Source organism: Frieseomelitta varia, unplaced genomic scaffold (genome assembly GCF_011392965.1).
Source record: "Frieseomelitta varia isolate USP_RPSP 00005682 unplaced genomic scaffold, Fvar_1.2 scaffold_64, whole genome shotgun sequence".
Classification (NCBI taxonomy): Eukaryota; Metazoa; Arthropoda; class Insecta; order Hymenoptera; family Apidae; genus Frieseomelitta; species Frieseomelitta varia.
The window spans coordinates 60,959-82,327 of record NW_025110412.1 but is presented as its reverse complement, the minus strand read 5'-3'; the positions used below and the strand labels follow the sequence as shown (position 1 = coordinate 82,327).

At 37.6% G+C, this 21,369-nt stretch overlaps 2 protein-coding genes and 1 long non-coding RNA gene across 3 annotated transcripts in view; 2 read left to right on the top strand and 1 right to left on the bottom strand.

Annotated features, from left to right (window-relative positions):
• The window catches only part of LOC122534788, a 62,623-nt gene extending 59,715 nt beyond the window's left edge, over positions 1 to 2,908 (top strand). Inside the window, exon 8 of the mRNA XM_043665758.1 lies at positions 2,446 to 2,908. Coding sequence (XP_043521693.1) covers positions 2,446 to 2,908 — 463 coding nt within the window. The remainder of the gene's footprint in view (positions 1 to 2,445) is intronic.
• Positions 2,909 to 3,308: 400 nt separating this feature from the next.
• Positions 3,309 to 21,369, bottom strand: part of LOC122534781 (voltage-dependent calcium channel type D subunit alpha-1-like) — a 21,271-nt gene continuing 3,210 nt past the window's right edge. The window contains exons 3-22 of the mRNA XM_043665749.1: positions 18,486 to 18,625; positions 16,169 to 16,275; positions 15,901 to 16,053; positions 13,707 to 13,903; positions 13,508 to 13,611; positions 12,002 to 12,165; positions 11,609 to 11,711; positions 11,290 to 11,435; positions 11,142 to 11,215; positions 10,899 to 11,050; positions 10,552 to 10,669; positions 10,354 to 10,446; positions 10,152 to 10,272; positions 9,867 to 9,958; positions 5,640 to 5,812; positions 5,441 to 5,547; positions 4,554 to 4,674; positions 4,333 to 4,462; positions 4,083 to 4,249; positions 3,309 to 3,603 (exon numbers count right to left, since the gene is read on the bottom strand). Of these exons, the coding sequence (XP_043521684.1) occupies positions 3,387 to 3,603; positions 4,083 to 4,249; positions 4,333 to 4,462; positions 4,554 to 4,674; positions 5,441 to 5,547; positions 5,640 to 5,812; positions 9,867 to 9,958; positions 10,152 to 10,272; positions 10,354 to 10,446; positions 10,552 to 10,669; positions 10,899 to 11,050; positions 11,142 to 11,215; positions 11,290 to 11,435; positions 11,609 to 11,711; positions 12,002 to 12,165; positions 13,508 to 13,611; positions 13,707 to 13,903; positions 15,901 to 16,053; positions 16,169 to 16,275; positions 18,486 to 18,625 (2,679 nt within the window). The 3' untranslated portion in view covers positions 3,309 to 3,386. The remainder of the gene's footprint in view (positions 3,604 to 4,082; positions 4,250 to 4,332; positions 4,463 to 4,553; positions 4,675 to 5,440; positions 5,548 to 5,639; positions 5,813 to 9,866; positions 9,959 to 10,151; positions 10,273 to 10,353; positions 10,447 to 10,551; positions 10,670 to 10,898; positions 11,051 to 11,141; positions 11,216 to 11,289; positions 11,436 to 11,608; positions 11,712 to 12,001; positions 12,166 to 13,507; positions 13,612 to 13,706; positions 13,904 to 15,900; positions 16,054 to 16,168; positions 16,276 to 18,485; positions 18,626 to 21,369) is intronic.
• LOC122534783 lies at positions 11,366 to 13,588 on the top strand. Its single transcript, XR_006307991.1, has 3 exons — positions 11,366 to 11,476; positions 13,075 to 13,349; positions 13,478 to 13,588. It is a non-coding gene; the product is annotated as an uncharacterized LOC122534783 (long non-coding RNA).

The following is a 21,369-nucleotide window of genomic DNA, read 5'->3' as shown; positions in this document are numbered from 1 at the left end:
TTAATATATAATATATTGTTTTAATATATAATATATATTAAATACATATATATATATTATATTATGTATTAAAATACATATATTAATATATAATAATAATACTGTATAATATATAAATACATATGTTGTTTTAATATATAATATATAATATATATTAAAATACACACACACACACACACATATATATATATGTATTTTAATATATATATATACATAACAATAACATATATAACAATATATTAACAATATATTGTTAATATATATAATATATTGTTTTAATATATAATGTATAATATATTGTTTATGAATATATGTATTTTAATATATATATTATTTATGTATATATATATTTATTTATTTTTTTATTTATTTATTACGTGAAACATTTTGAAATTTCGTCACTGATTCAGTAAGAGTTAATTATCTGAAGCAATTTAAAAATATGAGAACAAAGATCATTCTGCAGTTTATTATACTATCAATATTCAGTGCGTTTATTATACTATCAATATTCAGTGCGATAAAATATAATAATCATCTGCGATCGCGCGTAATATACAATAGTCCAACATCTAAATCATTTCGGTTGCTGTTGATGTAAAAAAAAAAAAGCCATTTTGACAGTTCTTTTCAAGGTTACTGTATTTTGTCGGCCATGTTAATAACCATTTTTTATAGTATGGTATTGTAGGTAACGTTAAGGAGAATTCGACTTGTAACACCGTGACTTTGAGCCGAGATAATTTAGACTTGAAATTAACATTCTGTACCTATTAACACATTGTTGATAATTTTACATAGAAGCTGTCATTATTTTTTTTTTTTACTATTTTTAGTTTTTGAGTATTTAGTATTTAGTGGTTTTTGAGTATGAACGTGAAGCAATCTAAATAAACTTCAGTTTATACAGAATGAATTTAAATAAAATTTTGTATTATATCTCTTATTAATATTATATTTCATACATATATACTTCAGTAATTTTTTTTTTGTCTGATAAACTATAGCAATCACTTATGTGCAATGGTACACAACAGGTTTTGCAAATATATCTGGTTTCTTTTTGAAGAATATACTCTGCACGTTTTAGTTGGATTCTTTTTATACTAGTGACTATTTTCTCTGAAACGTGGTCCTGAAGTTTAGTTGTCCTGAAAGCCTAATAAGTGAATCAGTGTAAGGAACTCTTTTATAAGTATTTTAGAAAATTTATAACAAAGTGGAGACGATGAAAGATGTCACAATATCTTACAGAATTAATAATACATTATTAATACAAGATAATACATTATTCCGAGTGTCGAAAATTAAAATAGCCAACGCAAGTGAAAACACGAATTAACTCGTCATCGACAGTATAAAACTAAATTACCTATTTATACCTATTTATACCTATTTATAGAATACCTGTGTACATATTTATATATTTACAATACAATGCCTATATCAACAATGTGTTAATATAAAACAATACCTATAACAACAGTGTGTGTTAATATAGAACAAAACTACCTATTTATACAATACAATACCTATGTACGTATTTACATCTGTACAATGCAATACCTATATACATATTTACATCTGTACAATACAATACCTATATACATATTTACATCTTTACAATACAATACCTATATACATATTTACATCTTTACAATACAATACCTATATATATATTTACATCTTTACAATACAATACCTACATACATATTTACATATTAACAATACCTACATACATATTTACATATTAACAATACATATTTACATATTAACATACATATTTACATATTAACAATATCTACATACATATTTACATATTAACAATACCTACATACATATTTACATATTAACAATACCCACATGCATATTTACATATTAACAATACCTACATACATATTTACATATTAACGATACCTACATACATATTTACATATTAACAATATCTACATACGTACATATTTACATATTAACAATACCTACATGCATATTTACATATTAACAATACCTACATGCATATTTACATATTAACAATACCTACATATTAATATTTACATATTAACAATATCTACATACATATTTGCATATTAACGATACCTACATACATATTTACACATTAACAATACCTACATATTAATATTTACATATTAACAATATCTACATACATATTTGCATATTAACGATACCTACATGCATATTTACATATTAACAATACCTACATACATATTTACTTGTTAACAATACCTATATAAATATTTACAAAATTGCCTACACATGCAATACCTATTTATACAAAACAAGAGCCGAACAGAGCATTGTACCCCAGAGCGAAGTAAGAGCACAAGCATCACCCAAGCAGCACCTCATCGTTCGATCACCTCCCCCATCGAACGTCGGCCCGTGCTGGAGACACCCCGTGTAAAATCCGAAGCGATTTTTTAATAGGCAATTACTTCTCAGCGTCGAATCGGCGATGACGCCGTTGAACGGCCGGCCGAGAAGCGGATTTCGTCGTCCGAGTCCAGGGCCGCCGTTGTCGCAGCCGCAGTCGCAGTCGTCGAGCGAGTTCGGGCTGAGCCTCGCCAGAACGGACTCCGGCGGTCGCACCAACACAGATCTATCGGAGACCTCGACCACCGAGGATTATGTCACTGCCAACACCTCCACCGAGACCGGGACCACAACGGGCACCTCCGCAACGACCAGTTCCTGGTCGAGGCCCCCGCAAACCTCGAGCGCCGCCGCCTCGGCCTCGGCCTCGGCGACAGCCACTGCCGCGGAGGGCAGCTCCTTCGAGAGCGCCAGCTCGATTTACAGCCTAGCTCGCAGCGAGGTGAGTCACCCGTCCTTCCTTTTACTAACAGCCAGAGCTATTGCAGCTGTAGGAAAGTTCGGGGTGGAAAGTTGAACGGAGGAGTTTGCCTCGCCCCGCAGTCTCGTAGCCGTTTCTTTTGAATTAGAGTCGTTAGAGTCTGTTTGCGTTGCTGGTTTTTTTTTTTTTTTTTTTTTTTTTGCCCCCCGGTTTGCTACCACTCTCTCTCTGTCCGAGTCGCAACAGGAAACAAAGTCGGACGCAAAGGCAAAAACGCGAATATATGATCGGTACAACACGTGGTACATCACTTGATTCGACGATGAAATTTACGAGTAACGTTTGCGAAAATGTTTCCTCTGCGATACGGAAGATTCGATTTCACTTGGGTACGTAGTATCGATTGCCGAAATCGATTTTCAAAAGTAATCGCGAATAGTCCAAATACTAGCCGAGATTCGAACGAATCGGTTCTGCCAGCTTTGAGAAAGAGAAAAAAAAAAGAAAAAAAAAACAGTGAACAACGAGATTGCTGGAATGTTCACGCGACTCGGTCTAAAATCGCGACTGAATGTTACGTTATAGTATCGAATGTTGCTTGTACGTCTGCTTCGGGACACGTACAAGGTTCCGGTATATTATCCGGGACCGATTTGGGAAATTGTAGGTTAACTGTTGGCGGATAACGAGCAAAGAGAAATACCTTTAATCCCTTGGCACGATTGATGGCGCGCAGAGGTCTCAACACACGCAATACACGCAGCACTTTCACCACTGAAAACGCGCCGGAACTGAAACAGAGACAGCAACAGAAATAGAAATAGAAATAGAAATAGAAATAGAAATAGAAATAGAAATAGAAACGACGAAACAGATGTTTTCTCTTCGCAGTTTCAGAAAGTTCGGCAGTATCGAGCAGTCAATGAGCAAAGTTACTTTTGCTGTACCATAAATATACAAAATGGGTGGGCCAGAAATCACTTCCTACTAAAATAAATCCCACTAAAATTAATAAAACTAGTTTTTTCTTATATTTTGATGATTTGTTAAAAAGAAAGAAAAAAAAAAAATAAGTGGGAAGAAACTTTCGTTTGCCTATCCTGTACAATAATATAATAATGTCTGTGGTTTTGTGTGAGACTTTTGTCTGAGACAACAAGACTCGTCTTCTCAATGCAGTGAGGCAAGTGTGAGTGTTTGCGATTTGTTTGCTCGGTGCTGCCGAAATAATCTCACCGGGGGGAAAGAAAACGAGTTCGAGAGCCCTTACCTGAAAGACATAGAGATGAGAGAGGAGCAGACGACCAAAAGGTCGAGCAAATTGAACGCCGACCGGCAGAACGCACCGTCGTGAATGATAAAACCGTAAGAGATCATCTTCAAACAGATCTCGATCGTAAATACCGTGGTGAAAAAATAGTCAAAATTCTGTAAAATCTACAACGAACGAACGAGAGAATGTATTATGTAATTATCGGGACGGGGTTTGTCGGCTCGATTTATTTTATCTGACGCCTTACCTGATTCCTAGAAGAAGACGCGCGTAGAGGATCCTCGGCCGCTAACATGGCCGAAGATATCATGATACAGACGAGGATCACGTTGCCAAAGTAGCTGTGATTGCATAGCCAGTGACAAAACACTCGAATCCTGAAAGACGTAATAAATAGAAATCGTTAGAAAAGGTCTCGTTAGAAGAGGAAGGTTCTTGTTGGGGGAAGAACGTGGCGTGTGCGTTTACCTGTTCGTTTGTGAGAAAATGAAGAAAGCCGAACCAGCTGGAATCGGTTGTCTTTTCGTGGCCATATTGAACTCGGACATTCTCCGTGGTCTAGCCGACACTCCCTGGTCCGTACCGTCATCTGAATAAATATTTTTGTTTTATAAACATTTGTGCTCAAAGACGCGAACAACTTTTGCTCGGAATGACAATTTCATGACGACGAGTTGTATAAAAACTACCCCTGTTATATTCATTTCAATACTTGGGCAATAGAACTTCTTGTTTCTTTTTAGATCATTAATAATATTACACTCGAACAATATACACTTCATTTATAGATAGATATAGAATTAGATAAAGTAAAATAAAAATTTAGTGATTGAATAGCGTGGACAACTTGAATCATGAGTGTCCAACTTTTTAGATCTTCTGGCCAAGAAAAATTTGTTGAGAATCGCACGTAGTTTACATGTTTCTTTTATCACTGATATTATTCGTGAGAATACTAAAACAACTTTTATAGTGGAGCGATACATATTTACATGAATTAAAAAGAAAAATATGAAAATTTTTAATGAGAAAACTAAGCTTGTTTTTTAGATAGACTAGTCATCAATGTCTGGTTCGATACATACAGATAATGGCAGAAAATACGAAGAGTATTTTCAAGATGCTCGTCGTCAAAATTTTTGTTCCTATTTTATTTTTTCTTTGTGTGGGGAAAAAATCTGTTCGCAAATATAAGAAGTACTAATATAAGAAAATCATGAATGTTCACGATTAAAATTATTCAAGTAGTAAAATTCACATTCAATTATTTTAATTTTGGTTTAAGGGACGCAATGCTGGTTGGACACGCATGATTTAGATAATTCCAAGACCCGAATAAAAGTCCGTGTAGATACCGTGCATCTCGTTGTGTTCGACTTCCTCTTCTTCCTCGACTTCCTCGTCGGACTCTATGTTCAATCGTACCTTGGCGTGAGTGTTCATGTCATCGCTTTTCTCCGACCTGAATTCGCAATATATGGATTATAATTTTACACTTGAAATCTCGAAAGCATGAAAAAAAAAATCGCTACGAGACGAAAGAGAATAACTCACGTTTCCGTGTCCACGGCAGCCTCATAATCCTCCATCGTTTCGTTCGGATCATGCTCGAGGTCGGTTCCACCGCCTTCGTCCTCCGCACCAGTCCCTTCGCCACCGTCGTCACCTTGCTCCCCGCTAACCTCGTCCCTAGTCGGCGAGGCACTATGAGATTTGTTTTTCTCTGCCTGAAAGAAATCCGTCAAAGGATTCAACCTTCAAACTTCTATCTATCGGAGGAAAACTTTGCCATTTACTCAAAACCTGACATTTATTTAACCCTCTTGCGCTGGAATGACGTGTCACGCACGTTGAAAATTTTTTTGTCCCAGAATTGCAATCTTTTCTCAATTTTAAGTACATTTAACCCGTATAACCCAGACAAAAAGCAAATGATAAATTTTACTTCTCAATCATTTCTATCCAGAGATATCGTACCGACGAGTTCAAAAGAATAAGGAAGCGCAAGTTAACCTCTTGCACTGGAATGACGTGCCACGCACGTTGAGAATTTTTTGCCCCAAAATTGCAATATTTCTGTAGACTAAAGTATATTTAAGTATAACCCAGGCAAAACAAATAATAAATTTATTACTTCTCAATAATTTCCAATGATATCATACTGCCGAGTTCAAAAAGAAAGCGACGAATTATTGTATATACGGTTTGGGTCTCTCGTTATGGTCTGCAATCAGTTGCCAACGCAAGGAGTTAACCTCTTACGTAGCGCTGGAATGAGCGTGCCACGCATGTCGAGAATTTTTCCCAAATTGCACTATTTTCTTAGTTTTAAGTATATTTAAATATAACCCAGGCAAAACGAATAATAAATTTACTACTTCTCAATAATTTCTATCCAGTGATATCATACCGGCGAGTTCGAAAAGAAAGCGACGAATTATTGTATACGGTTCGGTCACTCGTTATGGTTCGCAATCGGTTGCCAGCGCAAGTGATTAACAGCAAGACGGTTCATTAATAACCGTAAATTAAGAGACGTTGACTCGCTGTTCCTCTTCAAAATGAGAGAAACTGTCGTCCTGTGAGTGGATCTCGTCGAATTTTCACGGAGCATCGAAGCGGCATGAACCCTCCGTCCTCGGGTTAATACTCGAGTATTCGAGCTATCGACTTTTCATTAGCTTATCGAAAAATCACGAACGATTGAACTTTTAACACGACGCTCAGCGGCAAACGACGGCGAGGTTGACAACGACAACGACAGCTCTGTGTTTCCCCGTGCTCTTACGTCCGTGGTGGCTTTTACGTCCGAGTTACTCCTCGCGCATTTATACTACACACAATACTATACTACAGAGCACAGAGTATAGAGCCTCGTTTGTGAAACGTTTTAGGAGAGGGGAAGAAGATGGAGGGACAAAGATGAACAGAAAACTAGCAATAATAGAGCGAATGTTTCAAGATAATGGTTTTAATTTCGGAGTATCGGTATTCGATTGCGATGACCTCGATTTTGCGTGCGTCCTTTGTAAGTACGCGATATGTACCTACGTATATAGGCATACTGCACGTAGAGAGAGTTTGTAGCAACAGTTGGAGCAACGAAGCGTTCAAATTAAAGGCGATGATACAGTCCCCCGACGATTTAACGACGTTTTACTTGCTTATTGATCCAACGTGACTAATAACTCTCGTAGATGTTAAAAAATATTTGTACAGTGACCTGCCCCTGTAATACCTCAAAGTGGACGAGGCTCCTTTCAAAGTTGCGCGGAAATGTCCTTTTGTCCGTTGGATCGGATTTCAGCTCTCGGTAAAACGATTGACCAAAGATCCGTATCTGCTCGGTAAAAATATCTACGTTTCGTCAATTGTATGCCAAGACGGCAGAAAAAAATTTGACCGCGTCTTATTTTCCAACGGTGTTGAAATAAACTCTCGCAATTGTGAACTCGACGACAAACGAATCGCGGATCATTGTCTTTTTTATAATATATTTCTAATTAGATAATTAAATAATGTCTTACCTATACCGTGTATCGGATTAAACGGATGAAGTAAAATGATCCTTTGATAATGTAACAAAACGATCAAAAGTGTTCAACGAACCAATCACGCACAATCCGAATATTATTTTTCTGATTGAGATTTGTTGCTTTTCTGATATACAGGCTTGAATAGAAAAGAGGATTCATAATTTTTGCGGTAGATAGTACTCGCCGAAACATGAAAAAAAATGCTAAAGGTCGAAAAACTATGTAAGTAGTTCACCTTATAATTTCTTCTTTTGATTACAGGAGGTTCTCTACGTATCCTCCTTGCATTTCTATGCACGCTTGATACCTTTGTATTAAATAATTACGTACTCCTCCAAAGATTCCCGGATGTGTTCTGACCTTTTCACCAAACATTTTGTAATTCGTTTACGTCATTGATTGAATCGAAGAGTAAACAATATTTTTAAAGTATCCCCACAAAAATAAGTCCAGTGGATTTAAACAGAACTGAACATTCAAATAAAACTTTTCTTGAAAGATGCATTGGACGAGGTGTAAAATAGTCTCTCCTATTTTCAGACTTCTTTTAACAAACATACAAACAACATAGTCCAATGAGCAACATACATCTCTGTAATATCAAAAAATATACATTTCAAAATGTTTTATAGAAAATAAGGTGCTGTGCTGAGAAAGTGATTAAATGGTTTTTCGACTTTCAGTGAAATCGTTTAAGTCGTTTAAAGCGTACTAACATAATATTCAATGGACCTCAAGTAAATTTTCCGTAATTAAAAATACTGTTGCGGCCAGAGGTATCGGGAAATTAATGCTCGGCCTAGATACACACGGTCGTAATTACGGCGCGTCAAATATTCGCAAGGTACACGCTTTACGGCGCGTAACAGGCAATAAAATGTTGGTGGAACGACGCGCTTGCACGCGGCAAGGCGCGGCGTCAACGTTGGCGCCGAGACGTCCATGTTGACGCCGCAAACGAGCATTGGGCTATCCTGCTCGTTGCTCTTCTACGGCGATAAAACGGCTGACATTCATAATTTTCTTCGCCCTTGCGACTACTTGTGCACATAAGCGAACGTGCGCCGATGTTGCTGGCTTTTTTTCAAACAAATCGCGACTCGTTACTCGTGCGAGATGTTCATCTCTATTATCGGCAGAATTCTTCGTCGCTTCTTATTATTTTAATGTTCCTTCGTTTAAATTGTACAGGGAGCATCACTGTCATCACTGTTAGAACGATTCCAATTCGTAATCAGAAAATACATCCGCGAAAACATTATTCACAAATTATCTCCTTCGTCTTCAGAGTGAAAGTTTTTTACTACCTAACCTAACCTAATAAATATTTGTAACGAAGGTATTGATAATTTTGATAAAAATGGCTGATAGATAACCAATTTCTTACCACAGAGGTTATTTCTACGTACGTAATATACATAAACTGATGAAAATTTGAAACAAAGACACTGGTAATTTAGATCAAAAACAAGTGATATACAAGTGAATAATCAACTCCTTACCGTACAAGTGTTATTACGTTCGCTCAACGACATTATTGTTATTATTGCAGTATTATTGTTCACTTTATTCATTATTTTATTATTATTCACTTATATACGTTCATATTCATTTATTAGACAGGTGAAAATTGTATTTTACTGCAGGATCGCCAATTTTGAAATGACTACGTTACCGTTGTATTCAGTCAACAAATTTAAAATGACGTACAACTACGTTACCGGTAGATTCAACCAGAGAATTTGAAATGACGTAGCACTACGTTGCCGTTTTATTCAATTAACAATTTAAACTGACGTACAACTACGTTACCGGTAGATTCAACCAGAGACTTTGGAATGATATAAGGCTACGTTACCATTGTATTCAATTAACAAATTTAAAATGAAGTACAACTACGTTACCGATAGATTCAACCAAAGAATTTGAAATGACGTAGGACTACGTTATCGGTCGCGAATTTGTTAAGACAGAATGGCTGACGTTCGTTTACCAAACTGTTTCTCATTATATTAACCGTTTGTTTTGTGCATGATGGTATATAGTTGTGATGAGATATTTCGTCTACGATAGTGCGACGATTAATTGCAAAAGAATTATTGCAACTTGTATTCTTTCTTTACATCCATTTTCATCGAAACTAACAATTCCATCATTGATTAAACAGCGTTCCTCACCTCGTGACCGAATATGGCGGATTGTCGGAATTGTAAATTGTACAAGTATCGGAAATTGAGGGACTCACCTCTTCCTCGGCTTCCTTCTCGATGGCAGTTAACGACTCGGCGTCGGCAAGGTTATCGACAGCGATGGCCAAGAAGACGTTGAGTAGGATATCTGCAGGTTTCCTCGTCAAGGAACATTTAACAAGAACAGAAAAGAATTACTGACACTCAACGTCACTGACACCTGTTAGGTATGCGATAGCGATATGTATGTTTTCACGACGGACAAAATTACACGCGATCGAAATGACAAGGTTAGGTATGCTGATTTTTCGTCCATTTTTTTGTAGGAAAAAAAAGGATACAGTTACCGCATATAAAGAGAATGATGAAGTAGAAGCAGGCGAGCATGCCAAAGCTTGCAACACCGCCGTAGGCTCTAATTCCATCGTACATAACGGCGTTCCAATCTTCGCCGGTTAATATCTATAAATTGAACGATAACGAGGCTATAATCGATTTTAGGTTTCGACGGGCGCGTTCGAACGTGAGACGATGGGGGCTCACCTGAAAGACGGTCAGCAAACTCTGCCAGAAACTGTCGAAATTGTGACGAGGCTTGTTCTGCAAATCGCTGAAATTGAATTTTCCGCCGAATACCTGCGAGAAGAGAGGGAATAAAAAAAAAACAAAGTAGAGGCTGGAAGCTAGACGACTCGATGATATTCATCGACGATAGTTGATATCGAGATGAATGAATCATACCTGCATGCCTAGGAGGGCAAAGATCACGATAAAAAGGAAGAGCAGAAGCAACAAAGACGCGATCGATTGTATCGAGTTTAAAAGGGAAGCCACCAAATTCGACAACGACCTCCAATATCTACAAAAATTTAATGTTCATCGATTCAGCGGTCAGCTCCTTATCCAGAGGTTTTTTTTTTTTTTACTTACTTTCTCTTACAAGTATTATATTCTAAGGTTCTAATCATCATCATCATCATCATCATCATCGAATTGCGGATATTTTTATCGCGACAAAGATCATGCGTAAAAATCCGCAATCTGAATGCAATTCGAAGGAAGATGGATCTTTGAAGATGGAGACTTACTTTGTCACTTTAAATACCCTGAGCAACCGGACGCAACGGAGAACGGAAACGCCGAGCGGTGGCATCACGTGTGTATTCGTCAGGATCATCTCGGTGATTGAGCCGATCACGACGAAACAATCGAAACGATTGAACAGCGAGACGAAGTAACCCTGAACAGTGACGAGTATTTCTTTTTTTTCTTCTTATCTACAGAGACGAAAACGAGAAGCTTTCGTCGAGCTGTGTGCGCGCGAGACTTACTTGAAATCCCAAGCTGTACATTTTCAGCAACATCTCCATGGAAAACAGCGCGATGAAGAACATGTTCGTGATCTCTGTGTACAATCGAGAAACAACAAAGATACTTTTAATCGTAAGTTGTCCAAGGCCGATCAATTGATCCTCGTACCTTGAAAGTCGTCCAACCAGTGAGGCTGATTGTAGTGCTCGGTCGCCAGAACGCCGGTGTTCAGGAAAACCAATACTATAATTAGCCAGTAGAAAACCTGCGACTTGACGGCTTTTCTGCAAGCTCTCCTCATTCTCCTGTTCGCTCTGCGAAGGATTTCCATTGCAAATTTTCACCACGGTCAAAGGTAAACGACAGCTAGGTACAACTATGTGACAAACTGATAGCGAAGCTCGCTTTTTCCTCTTTTATCTGCTGGCCACGCTCGTAGCAAAGCCACGATAAAGAAACAAAGTACACGCAAGTACACGTTTCTTACCTGTCGAAATCCAGCTTTTTCCTCCTCCAGACGGATTCCTGTTGAACCCCTTCCTCGTCGCCCTCTAACTGATCCGTGCTCTCCATCTCGCTCTGTTGTTTCGCTGTTCAAAAGATCATTTTGTTATTGTCGTTACGTGCACGAGAGATTGATGGACTAAATGTAACAGCTTTTATCGATTGTAACGTATTAAAATGACGAAATGTGAAACAAACGTGTAACGACTCGGAACAAAGGGATTATAATAAGTCGAGCGTTAATGATTATACTGACAACGAGACTAATCTTTCGATCTACGTAACTTGCATTATTCGAGATTATTCGAGATTACTATTTGGAGGTAATGACGATCAAGAGTTCAAGAAAAAATCCTATGATCGGTGAAACACGTACTCTTTCCGTCCTGCATTTTCGGCTCGTCGGTTTCCGGCTCGATGTCCTCGGCCTGCGTGATCCAGTCCAGATAACCCCTGAGATCGTCCTCGATCTGCTGCTTCTCCCGCAGTTTGTGGAAATCACCCCTCGCCTTTGCCTTCTCCCTCTCCTTGGAGAATTCGCTGCGCCGAGCAAAGGTACACAGTTGCAACGCGTCAGACGGCGTGATTAGAGGACATCGATCACCCTCCCCCCGCCAGCGTAATTGAAACGTTCGCGAATGAAATGGAAATGGAGAGTTTCGTCTCGCAAACGGGGCAAGAGGAAGAGTTTCAAGTTTCTGGTGCAAAGCAACCAGGGGGAGACTAGGATTCGCCTCTCCCCCTGTCACGGAGTATTCACGCGACATTTTAGAAGAAGGAAAAAATCAACTTTCTCAGTTTCATATTTCTTTTTAATATACATTGATCTCTAAGTCCGTCCACCGAAAGCCTCGAGAATGAAAAAAAATCAATGAGATGTGAGTAAGAATAATTTTAGTTGAAACAAACACACTAAGAAGAATTGTAAACATCTCATTCGAACATTTAATTAATTAACACATTTTATTATTTAACATTTTAAACATCTCAATTATTCTCATCGAATAATTTGTTGCTCCTCTTTGAAACGTCAAATAACAACTGTGTTTAATTTTTCATCCTGAATTTTTTCCATCACCATAAAAGGGTGAGAAACTATCGGCAATTATAGTACATAATATAAAATAAGTGTTCATTAGTTTAATAGAATAACTGAAATTAAAAGTTTTATCAATATATGACCTAAATTGATTAAAAGATATATTAAATAAAATGTACAAACAATTGTGTAGAAAACTTGCTTGTAAAGTTAATAACAAAACAGTGATTAAACACGATGAATATATCACTGTAAAGGAATATTTTTTTTACAAATATTTATGTCAAATTTCATTGCGACATCTTTTAGGAGTCAAAATTCATTCGAAAATGTCGCGTGAATTCTCGATCCGGCCCACTGTGCGAGCCAACGATCTTCCGGATTGTCCACTCTACCTTTCCTACTCGAAGCGTTCGAGAAAACGAGCGTCATATCGTTTAAAGGGAGAAACAACGACGGCACTGCGAAACGAATTCGCCTCGTGTACTTTGATAAGACGCGGCCTTTATCGTCCGATCGTCGAGAAGAGCCGCTGCTATGGTGGCAGTCGTAAACGACAAAAGGGACGCGCGTTTATATTTAGACGCTTCTTAGGAGAGACGTTGCAAGACGCAACGTCTTGGAATCGATACACGGTAGTGCAAAGAAGCGATAAACAAGCAACAAACAATAAACAATTATATCGGTACGTACGTAATTAAAAAACCGCGATCTCGCGCGTCGCTCTCCATTTCTTTCGATTTACTTTCTGTTGTTTTATTACATTCTTCGCGAGCAAATTAGCCATCCACGTCAGCCAACTATATATCACAGATCTGATTTTCGTAGCTTTCGGATACTCACCCGGACAGTACACCGAGAATCAGATTCATCACGAAGAAAGCGCCGAGTATGACCATGGAGATGAAATAAATCCACTGCCACGAGCTTCCCATCGCGTCTTCGATCTGAAAGAGCCAAACAAGAAAGAGGGAAGAGGAATAGGATGAGATCGAAGATCGATCGCTTCCGGTTGAGAGAGGAACAGAGAGATTGATCTTACGCTGTAGAGCACGTCGGTCCAGCCCTCGAGCGTCACACACTGGAAGACGGTTAACATGGCCAAGCCGAAATTGTCGAAGTTCGTGATGCCCCAGTTCGGCCCCTCCCAGAACCGTTTGCTGCAGTAGTAGTCGGGTCCGACGTTGTCGCACTGGAAACCACCGGGCCCGCAGGGTTTCGGATCGTCCATGATCGTGTCTGTCAATTTCAACAGCCATTTTCTGGTCTGTCTCATGTTTCATCTCGCCCCTCGCTCGAAAGTCGAAATTTCGAAACGAGTTGCCTCGGTTTCATTGTCTCGAATGCGAGCGACGCGAGTCGGTGAGACAAACGACCAACGTGGCCACGCGCAGACATCGCGCAAGAATAATTAGATTAGTTGTTAGCCGTTTCGCCGAATCGCCGGCTGAATCATATCTAAAATAGTGTCGCGGCCGCGCAGGTGCGAACTGTGTTTCGGGGTTAAGACTTGCGGGGGAAATTCCCGCCCCGCGGCAGCCACTTTGCCAACTAGCGTCGCGACCATAATTCATCTCTTGAGAAATTCTTTACAGGCACGAGTCCCCGTCCAAAGGATTATCTCATCGCTGTCCGCTTGTCGTCTCGCATACTTTTCTATCTCGTATCGTCCAACAATGCGACGCAGCGCAATTATGGGGTCTATCATTTCCTTCCGTATAATATACTACGTTGCAATATACTACGAGTGACCATAAGTAACGTCGTTCTCTGATACTGTACGAAAGTTTTGTTTTAATTAAAAGTTAATACAGTTCTAATCTGTAACTTAACGACAAACACGTCAAATGTAAATTACATTTAACTGGGATATAAGTTATGTTATAAATTATTGTCACAAAATGGCAACGTTTATTAAATTTACTTATAGGGTACCTCTAATACATAGTATTTTTATTATTAATTTTGAAGAAAACCACGTTACTTATAGGGTACCCTCAATACATAGTATTTTTATTATTAATTTTTAAGAAAACCACGTTACTTATAGGGTACTCCCAATACATAGTATTTTTATTATTAATTTTGAAGAAAACCACGTTACTTATAGGGTACCCCCAATACATAGTATTTTTATTATTAATTTTGAAGAAAACCACGTTACTTATAGGATACCCCCAATACATAGTTTTTTTTATTATTAATTTTGAAGAAAACCACGTTACTTATAGGATACCCCCAATACATAGTTTTTTTTATTATTAAATTTGAAGAAAACCACGTTACTTATAGGGTACCCCCAATACATAGTTTTTTTATTATTAAATTTGAAAAAACCACGTTACTTATAGGGTACCCCCAATACATAGTATTTTTATTATTAATTTTGAAGAAAACCACGTTACTTATAGGATACCCCCAATACATAGTTTTTTTATTATTAAATTTGAAGAAAACCACGTTGCTTATAGAGCACCCCTAATACATGGTTTTTTATTATTAAATTTGAAAAAACCACGTTACTTATAGAGTGTCCCTAATACATAGTTTTTAATTATTGAATTTGAAGAAAACCACGTTACTTATAGGGTACTCCCAATACATAGTTTTTTTATTATTAAATTTGAAGAAAACCACGTTACTTATAGGGTACCCCTAATACATAATTTTTTTATTATTAAATTTGAAGAAAACCACGTTATTTATAGGGTATCCCTAATGCATAGTTTTTTTATTATTAAATTTGAAGAAAACCACGTTGCTTATAGAGCACCCCTAATACATGGTTTATTATTATTAAATTTGAAAAAACCACGTTACTCATAGAGTGTCCCTAATACATAGTTTTTAATTATTGAATTTGAAGAAAACCACGTTACTTATAGGGTACCCCTAATACATAGTTTTTTTTGCTATTAAATTTGAAGAAAACCACGTTACTTATATTAGTAAATTTAAAGAAAACCACGTTAGAGTACCTCTAATACATAGTTTTACGTGGAATACGATCCTACGATACAACGAGAGATAATTTTCACTAATAAATTTCAATTAACTAATAAATTTTCACTGATAAATTTCAATTAATTTCAGTTAGTTAAAGGAATAGTTTGACAATGTAGAATTTAATTAATTTCATTATCTATGATGCATATTAAGCATGTTGCGAGTTTACGAATTATTTCGATATTTATTACAGAGATACTTTAGGATATCGCGAAAGGGACGATACTCACCGGTGATATTGTGCCTGCAGGTTTTATGCATCTTCCCAGAGAACAACTCGAGGCCGATAATAGCGTAAATAATGATGACGAACAGAACCAGCAGAGCGATATGGAGAAGGGGTATCATCGCTCTCAAAATAGAGTTCAAAACCACTTGCAAACCTGCACAAATCGACAGAGGCATTCGTCACCGCCCGATCAGCCAACATTGTGTCGAGAAACGATACAACGGACGAAGCCAGCACGAGATAAATGTATTTATGTATTTATTTCTTACTTGGTACGCCGGAAACCAGCCTCAGAGGTCGTAGCACCCGAAAAGCTCTTAACGCTTTCACATCGAAGCCTTCTTTCATAAGTACTGACAACACCGTGCTCACCATTCTGCGAACGAAACCATGATAGCGTTTAGTTTTAGAACTAAAGCTCAACTGAGGACCATTGAAGATGGGAATATCTTTTTCTTTTTTTTTTTCTACAGATTCAATGGAGTTTGGGACTTGTATGGTCGGTCACTGATTATGAGAGACGTACCTATGTTCTAAGTTATATTTTATATATTTATTTATATATAAATTATATAGAATTTTATTATATCATATAAATAAAAATAAAATAATTTTGATAATACTTAATGTAAATTGCATGTTAAATTTTGATTTTAAATGAATTATTAATATTAGTAATATAAATGAAATATAATTATGGTTAAATTAAAGTAAGATTTTGTTCAATTTGCTAGGGTCGAGACCCTTGGACTGCAGCAAAAATAGATATAATTTGAAATAACATCGGTTTTCAATATTCTTTTTTTATCCTGGCACAAGCTTTCTGTCCATGCTTGCCGTTTTTCTTCGATTACTGCGTCGCATGTATATAGGGTGGGCCAAAAGTTTCTTCTCCTCGCCTATTTTTTTTTTTTTGATAAAACATCAAAATATAAGAAGAAACTAATTTTATTAATTTTAAATTAAATTCAAGTTCAAACGTGATTCTGTTCATCATTACGTTTTGTGAAATGATTCCTTACAAATGTTGACCGCCAGAGTGTTCTCAAATTAATAAAAAAATAATTTATTTTAATAGAAAGTGATTTTTGACCCACCCTATATAGTCCAAAATTTAAATTCTTTGGGCACCAACGTCACTTCGAGAGCTCATGCTCTTTGCACGTCTGAATGTGAGTTACACGATGCAGACACACAGTTGTATGAGAAAAAAAAAAGAAAAGACCATCAGTGATCTTGGAAACTCGGGAAAAGAATGACGTTGGAAGAAGAATATTCTCTACCATTATTTACTTATTGACCTTTCGATACCATTCGTGTAAACTGGAAGATCTTTTTTGTTTGTATTGTTGCACAGAAAAGATATGTATTTAGGTTAGGTTTCACTTGAATGGACCTGTACAATTTGTAAACAGGTTATCGACAATGGACAATGTTAGGATGAAAGAATGCTTGGTATGGCAAGGCAACTGTCTTGGCTGGCAAGACGAAACAGTCTTGGAGAACAGGAGGAACTGTCTCGTTTCGCGAAGTAAGGAAAAAGTTATTGAATCGAAGAAAAGGGGATTGCGTGTCGATTCGACGCGATCGCGTCCAAGCACACGAATGCGACTTTTATCACGGGGACGCGATGAAAGTCGAAGCAACGATGGTAGAAAGTTGCACGAGAAATCTATGTGCAGTAAAATTTCCTTCGTTGGCTCTAGCCAAATTACGAGCTGCGCGTGTTCTCCCTTTGGGCCGATAAACTTGTAACATGATGTAGAAATCAATTGCAAACGCAGTTCTGCTTCCTTGCAGGAGGAGATCGCGTCGTTGACAATGAACTGATGATTTTTGGTAAATCGAAAGAGACAGATCGAAAACGACAGTAGAGAGAAGCGATGAAATATATATACTATACAGGGTAGGCCATTATACAGAGTGTTTCATAAATAGGAGACGATTCTACGTGAAAAAGTGAGTCGAAGGAAGAATGAAACCGTTCGAGGTCTTGTTTTCGAGGAAATTGCATTTGAATATTTATCAAGTACATCTTGGTTAATTCTAGACGTGACAGAAAAGAATAATTAACGGAAGGTTGTTTTGCATGTGAAAATCGGTGAAGAGTAGAGTAACATTTTCTTACAAGATGCTTCGTTCCCGAGAAAATCGAGTTTGAAGTGCTGAGATGATTTTCAATTTTCTCGAAAATGACAGACATAACCTTAAACGGACGAATATTCTAGATTTTTCACCTATTTCTGCACGCAGAATATTATCCCAAATATTATTTAGCTAAATTCAGGCATACTTGAAGAGAGATTTTCTTGAGAATGAAGCTCTTATTCTTTCTCTTCGATTCATCTTTTCACGTAGAATCACCCCCTAGTCGCTTGTCACCACCATTTGTGGAACTCCCTGTACAATGATAGACCTTTAAACATATACACACACTCAACTGGACTTTAATTAAAATAGACTGTTACTCGTCCAGGAAACATGCCACTAACGGACAACATCGAGAACCGTGTCGTAAATCACAACTCGGGTCGTTGCTCGACCATGCAAACTGAAATAAAAAGAAACGCAAGTAAAAATACTCACCCTATCACTACTATCGAGAAATCTAATATATTCCATCCGTTTCGAAGATAAGCGCCGGGGTGGGCCACGAAGCCGTAAGCGATGATCTTCATAACGCACTCGACCGTAAAAATCACAAGAAATATATACTCTATTTTTTCCTGAAACACAGCCAAAGAAAGAGAGAATGATATTCAGTGAGAACACAGACGGCATCTTGCTCCGTGATGGCAACCCGATCGATCGCCCGTTAAATATCCTTCTCACGTACGAGATCGTTGAATCAAAGGTGAACGTTGTTATCCATCGTTTACTTCATCGAAGCGTCTGCGTTCAATCGCGAGGATGGTCTCAATCAGTCAGTTTCACCCACCAAGTGCCGATTTCTCAACTTAGACCAGCTATCTGCCCCTACTGTAATCTGTAAACTGTTGTCTAATCTGTAAACCGGTTGGCTATTTCGGTTTACCGAAGCTCGGTCTATCAAAGCTCGCGGATTTTCAGTCCTTTTCGAATGATAATAACCGATCTATCGCTACCAGACTTTGATTTACTAGAGGCGGGGCAATTCGAGAATGAAAATTGTTAAACAGTGAATTTTTTATATTTCTTTAAATGAAAATTTAACTCTCTACTTACTTTTCTTTCGTGGATGACATTATCTCGGAAGTTTGTTTAGACCAAGTTAATGTAGGCCTTTAACCTCTTGCGCTGGAATGACGTGCCACGCACGTCGAGAATTTTTTCTCCCAAATTGCAACATTTTCTCAGTTTTACGTATATTTAAATGTAACCCAGGCAAAACAAATAATAAATTTATTACTTCTCAATAATTTCTATCCAGTGATATACCGACGAGTTCGAAAAAAAAGCGACAAATTACTGTATACGTTTCGGTCACTCGTTACGGTCCGCAATCAGTTGCCAGCGCAAAGGGTTAACCTCTTGTGCTAGAATGACGTGCCACGCACGTTGAGAATTTTTTCTCTCAAATTGCAACATTTTCTCAGTTTTAAGTATATATATAAATGTAACCCAGGCGAAAGAAATGATAAGTTTATTACTTCTTAGTAATTTCTATCCAGTGATATCCTGATGAATTCAAAAAGAAGACGAATTATTGTATACGGTTCGGTCTCTCGTTATAGTCCGCAATCAGTTGCCAGCGCAAGAGGTTAACTTCTTACGTAGCGCTGGAATGACGTGCCACGCACGTCGAGAATTTTTCCCAAATTGCACTATTTTCTTAGTTTTAAGTATATAAGTTATATTTAAATATAACCCAGACAAAACAAATAATAAATTTACTACTTCTCAATAATTTCTATCCAGTGATATACCGACGAGTTCGAAAAAAAAAAGCGACAAATTACTGTATACGTTTCGGTCACTCGTTATGGTCCGCAATCAGTTGCCAGCGCAAGAGGTTAAGTCTTCCTCCACGTCGAAAATTCACTTTTTGAATAATAAGAATTTCTGCGACTCGAAATTTTAACCCTAAAAGGGAGAGGGTTTAGGTTAATTAGGATTTTATTTATAGATGCTTAGGTCTAGGTTAGGTTTAGATTTAGGCCAAGAACAAAGTTGGGAACCACGGATCTAAACGCTTACGACGTTGCGCCGCGTTTTCAATCGTCAATGGCTGACCAAAAACTGCTATATCCACTTGTTCGTTGTATACGTATGTAGAAGTTACTCACGCGTGTAAGTAGCGAGTAACAGGTACTTCGAGGGAAAGAAAAACTGTCGCGTCGCGTTCAATGATCCAACAAAGCGGGTCCACACCGATGAGAAAATAACTAGACGCGATTACCACCTTCTTTGCATCGAGAGGACATCATTTAAATTCAAATTACTTAACTCGTATTTAAATTCAAATTTCAATTTCAATTTCAATGTAAATATCGAGCCATTGCGACGAGCAACGTCGCAACACGCAGCATTAAGAAAAACAGTATAAAACTTCTGCTGTGTGTTTCCAATTTTTTTTTTTTTTTTTTTCCTTTTTGACGAACAACGTGGTTGTTATTTCTGTTGTTTCTTCGTGAATCTGATCTAGCCCGAGATACTTTCGCGAACGAAATTATTAAAGAGGAATGACTTGAAATAGAAATCTCTTTTTTTTCAAGAAACTTTATTTTTTCGTAATTTCTTATCGTACGAGTATTTCACTGTCGAAATAAAAAATAGAAGAAGTATGAAATATATTTTTAATACGTGATTATTCCAAAATACGTCAACAGGTGCCATAAACCTAAACCATGTCAGAAAGATATAATCGGCAAAATTTCATGCTGAATTTCAACAGAACGATTATTTTCCCACTGTTGTGTCATTTTATTTGAAACGATGCTACTTCGTGAATAAATTGGTGATAGTAGATTGCATGAAGAAAACTTCCGAGGGTTGAAAGGGTTAAAATTCCGAGTCGCAGAAATTGACCGGTTCGTCAGAAAGATATCGTTCCTTATTTTTACACACTCCGGGCCCCAGCCTTGGAACGAAACTATCGCGCGTCGGTGTATCCCCTTTATGTGTATGTGCAACCTGCCAAAAATGTTTCTCGTCAATGTTTCCGGTCTGACGCGGCACAGAGGAGCTTTTTCGCTGTAACCGTGGAAAAAGGCTGGCCTTTATAATAGAGAGAAGGTTTCATACTTGGTCTCGAAAGTTCGGTCTTAGCGTGTTATATCTCGGGGAGAACCTTTTATCCATTTTCCGGAACACAGGCTCGATCGACGGATTTTACCACGAAATTTACCTCGTGCACACGCTCCGAGGCGCGTCAAACCGATCGTTTTCTTCCTCCAATCGACTCCCTCGCCTCCCTCCCCTCGTCTTCTTCACGCTGTCATTCATCTTTAACGCGACTCTTTTTCTTCCTTTTTTTTTTTTTTTTTTTCTT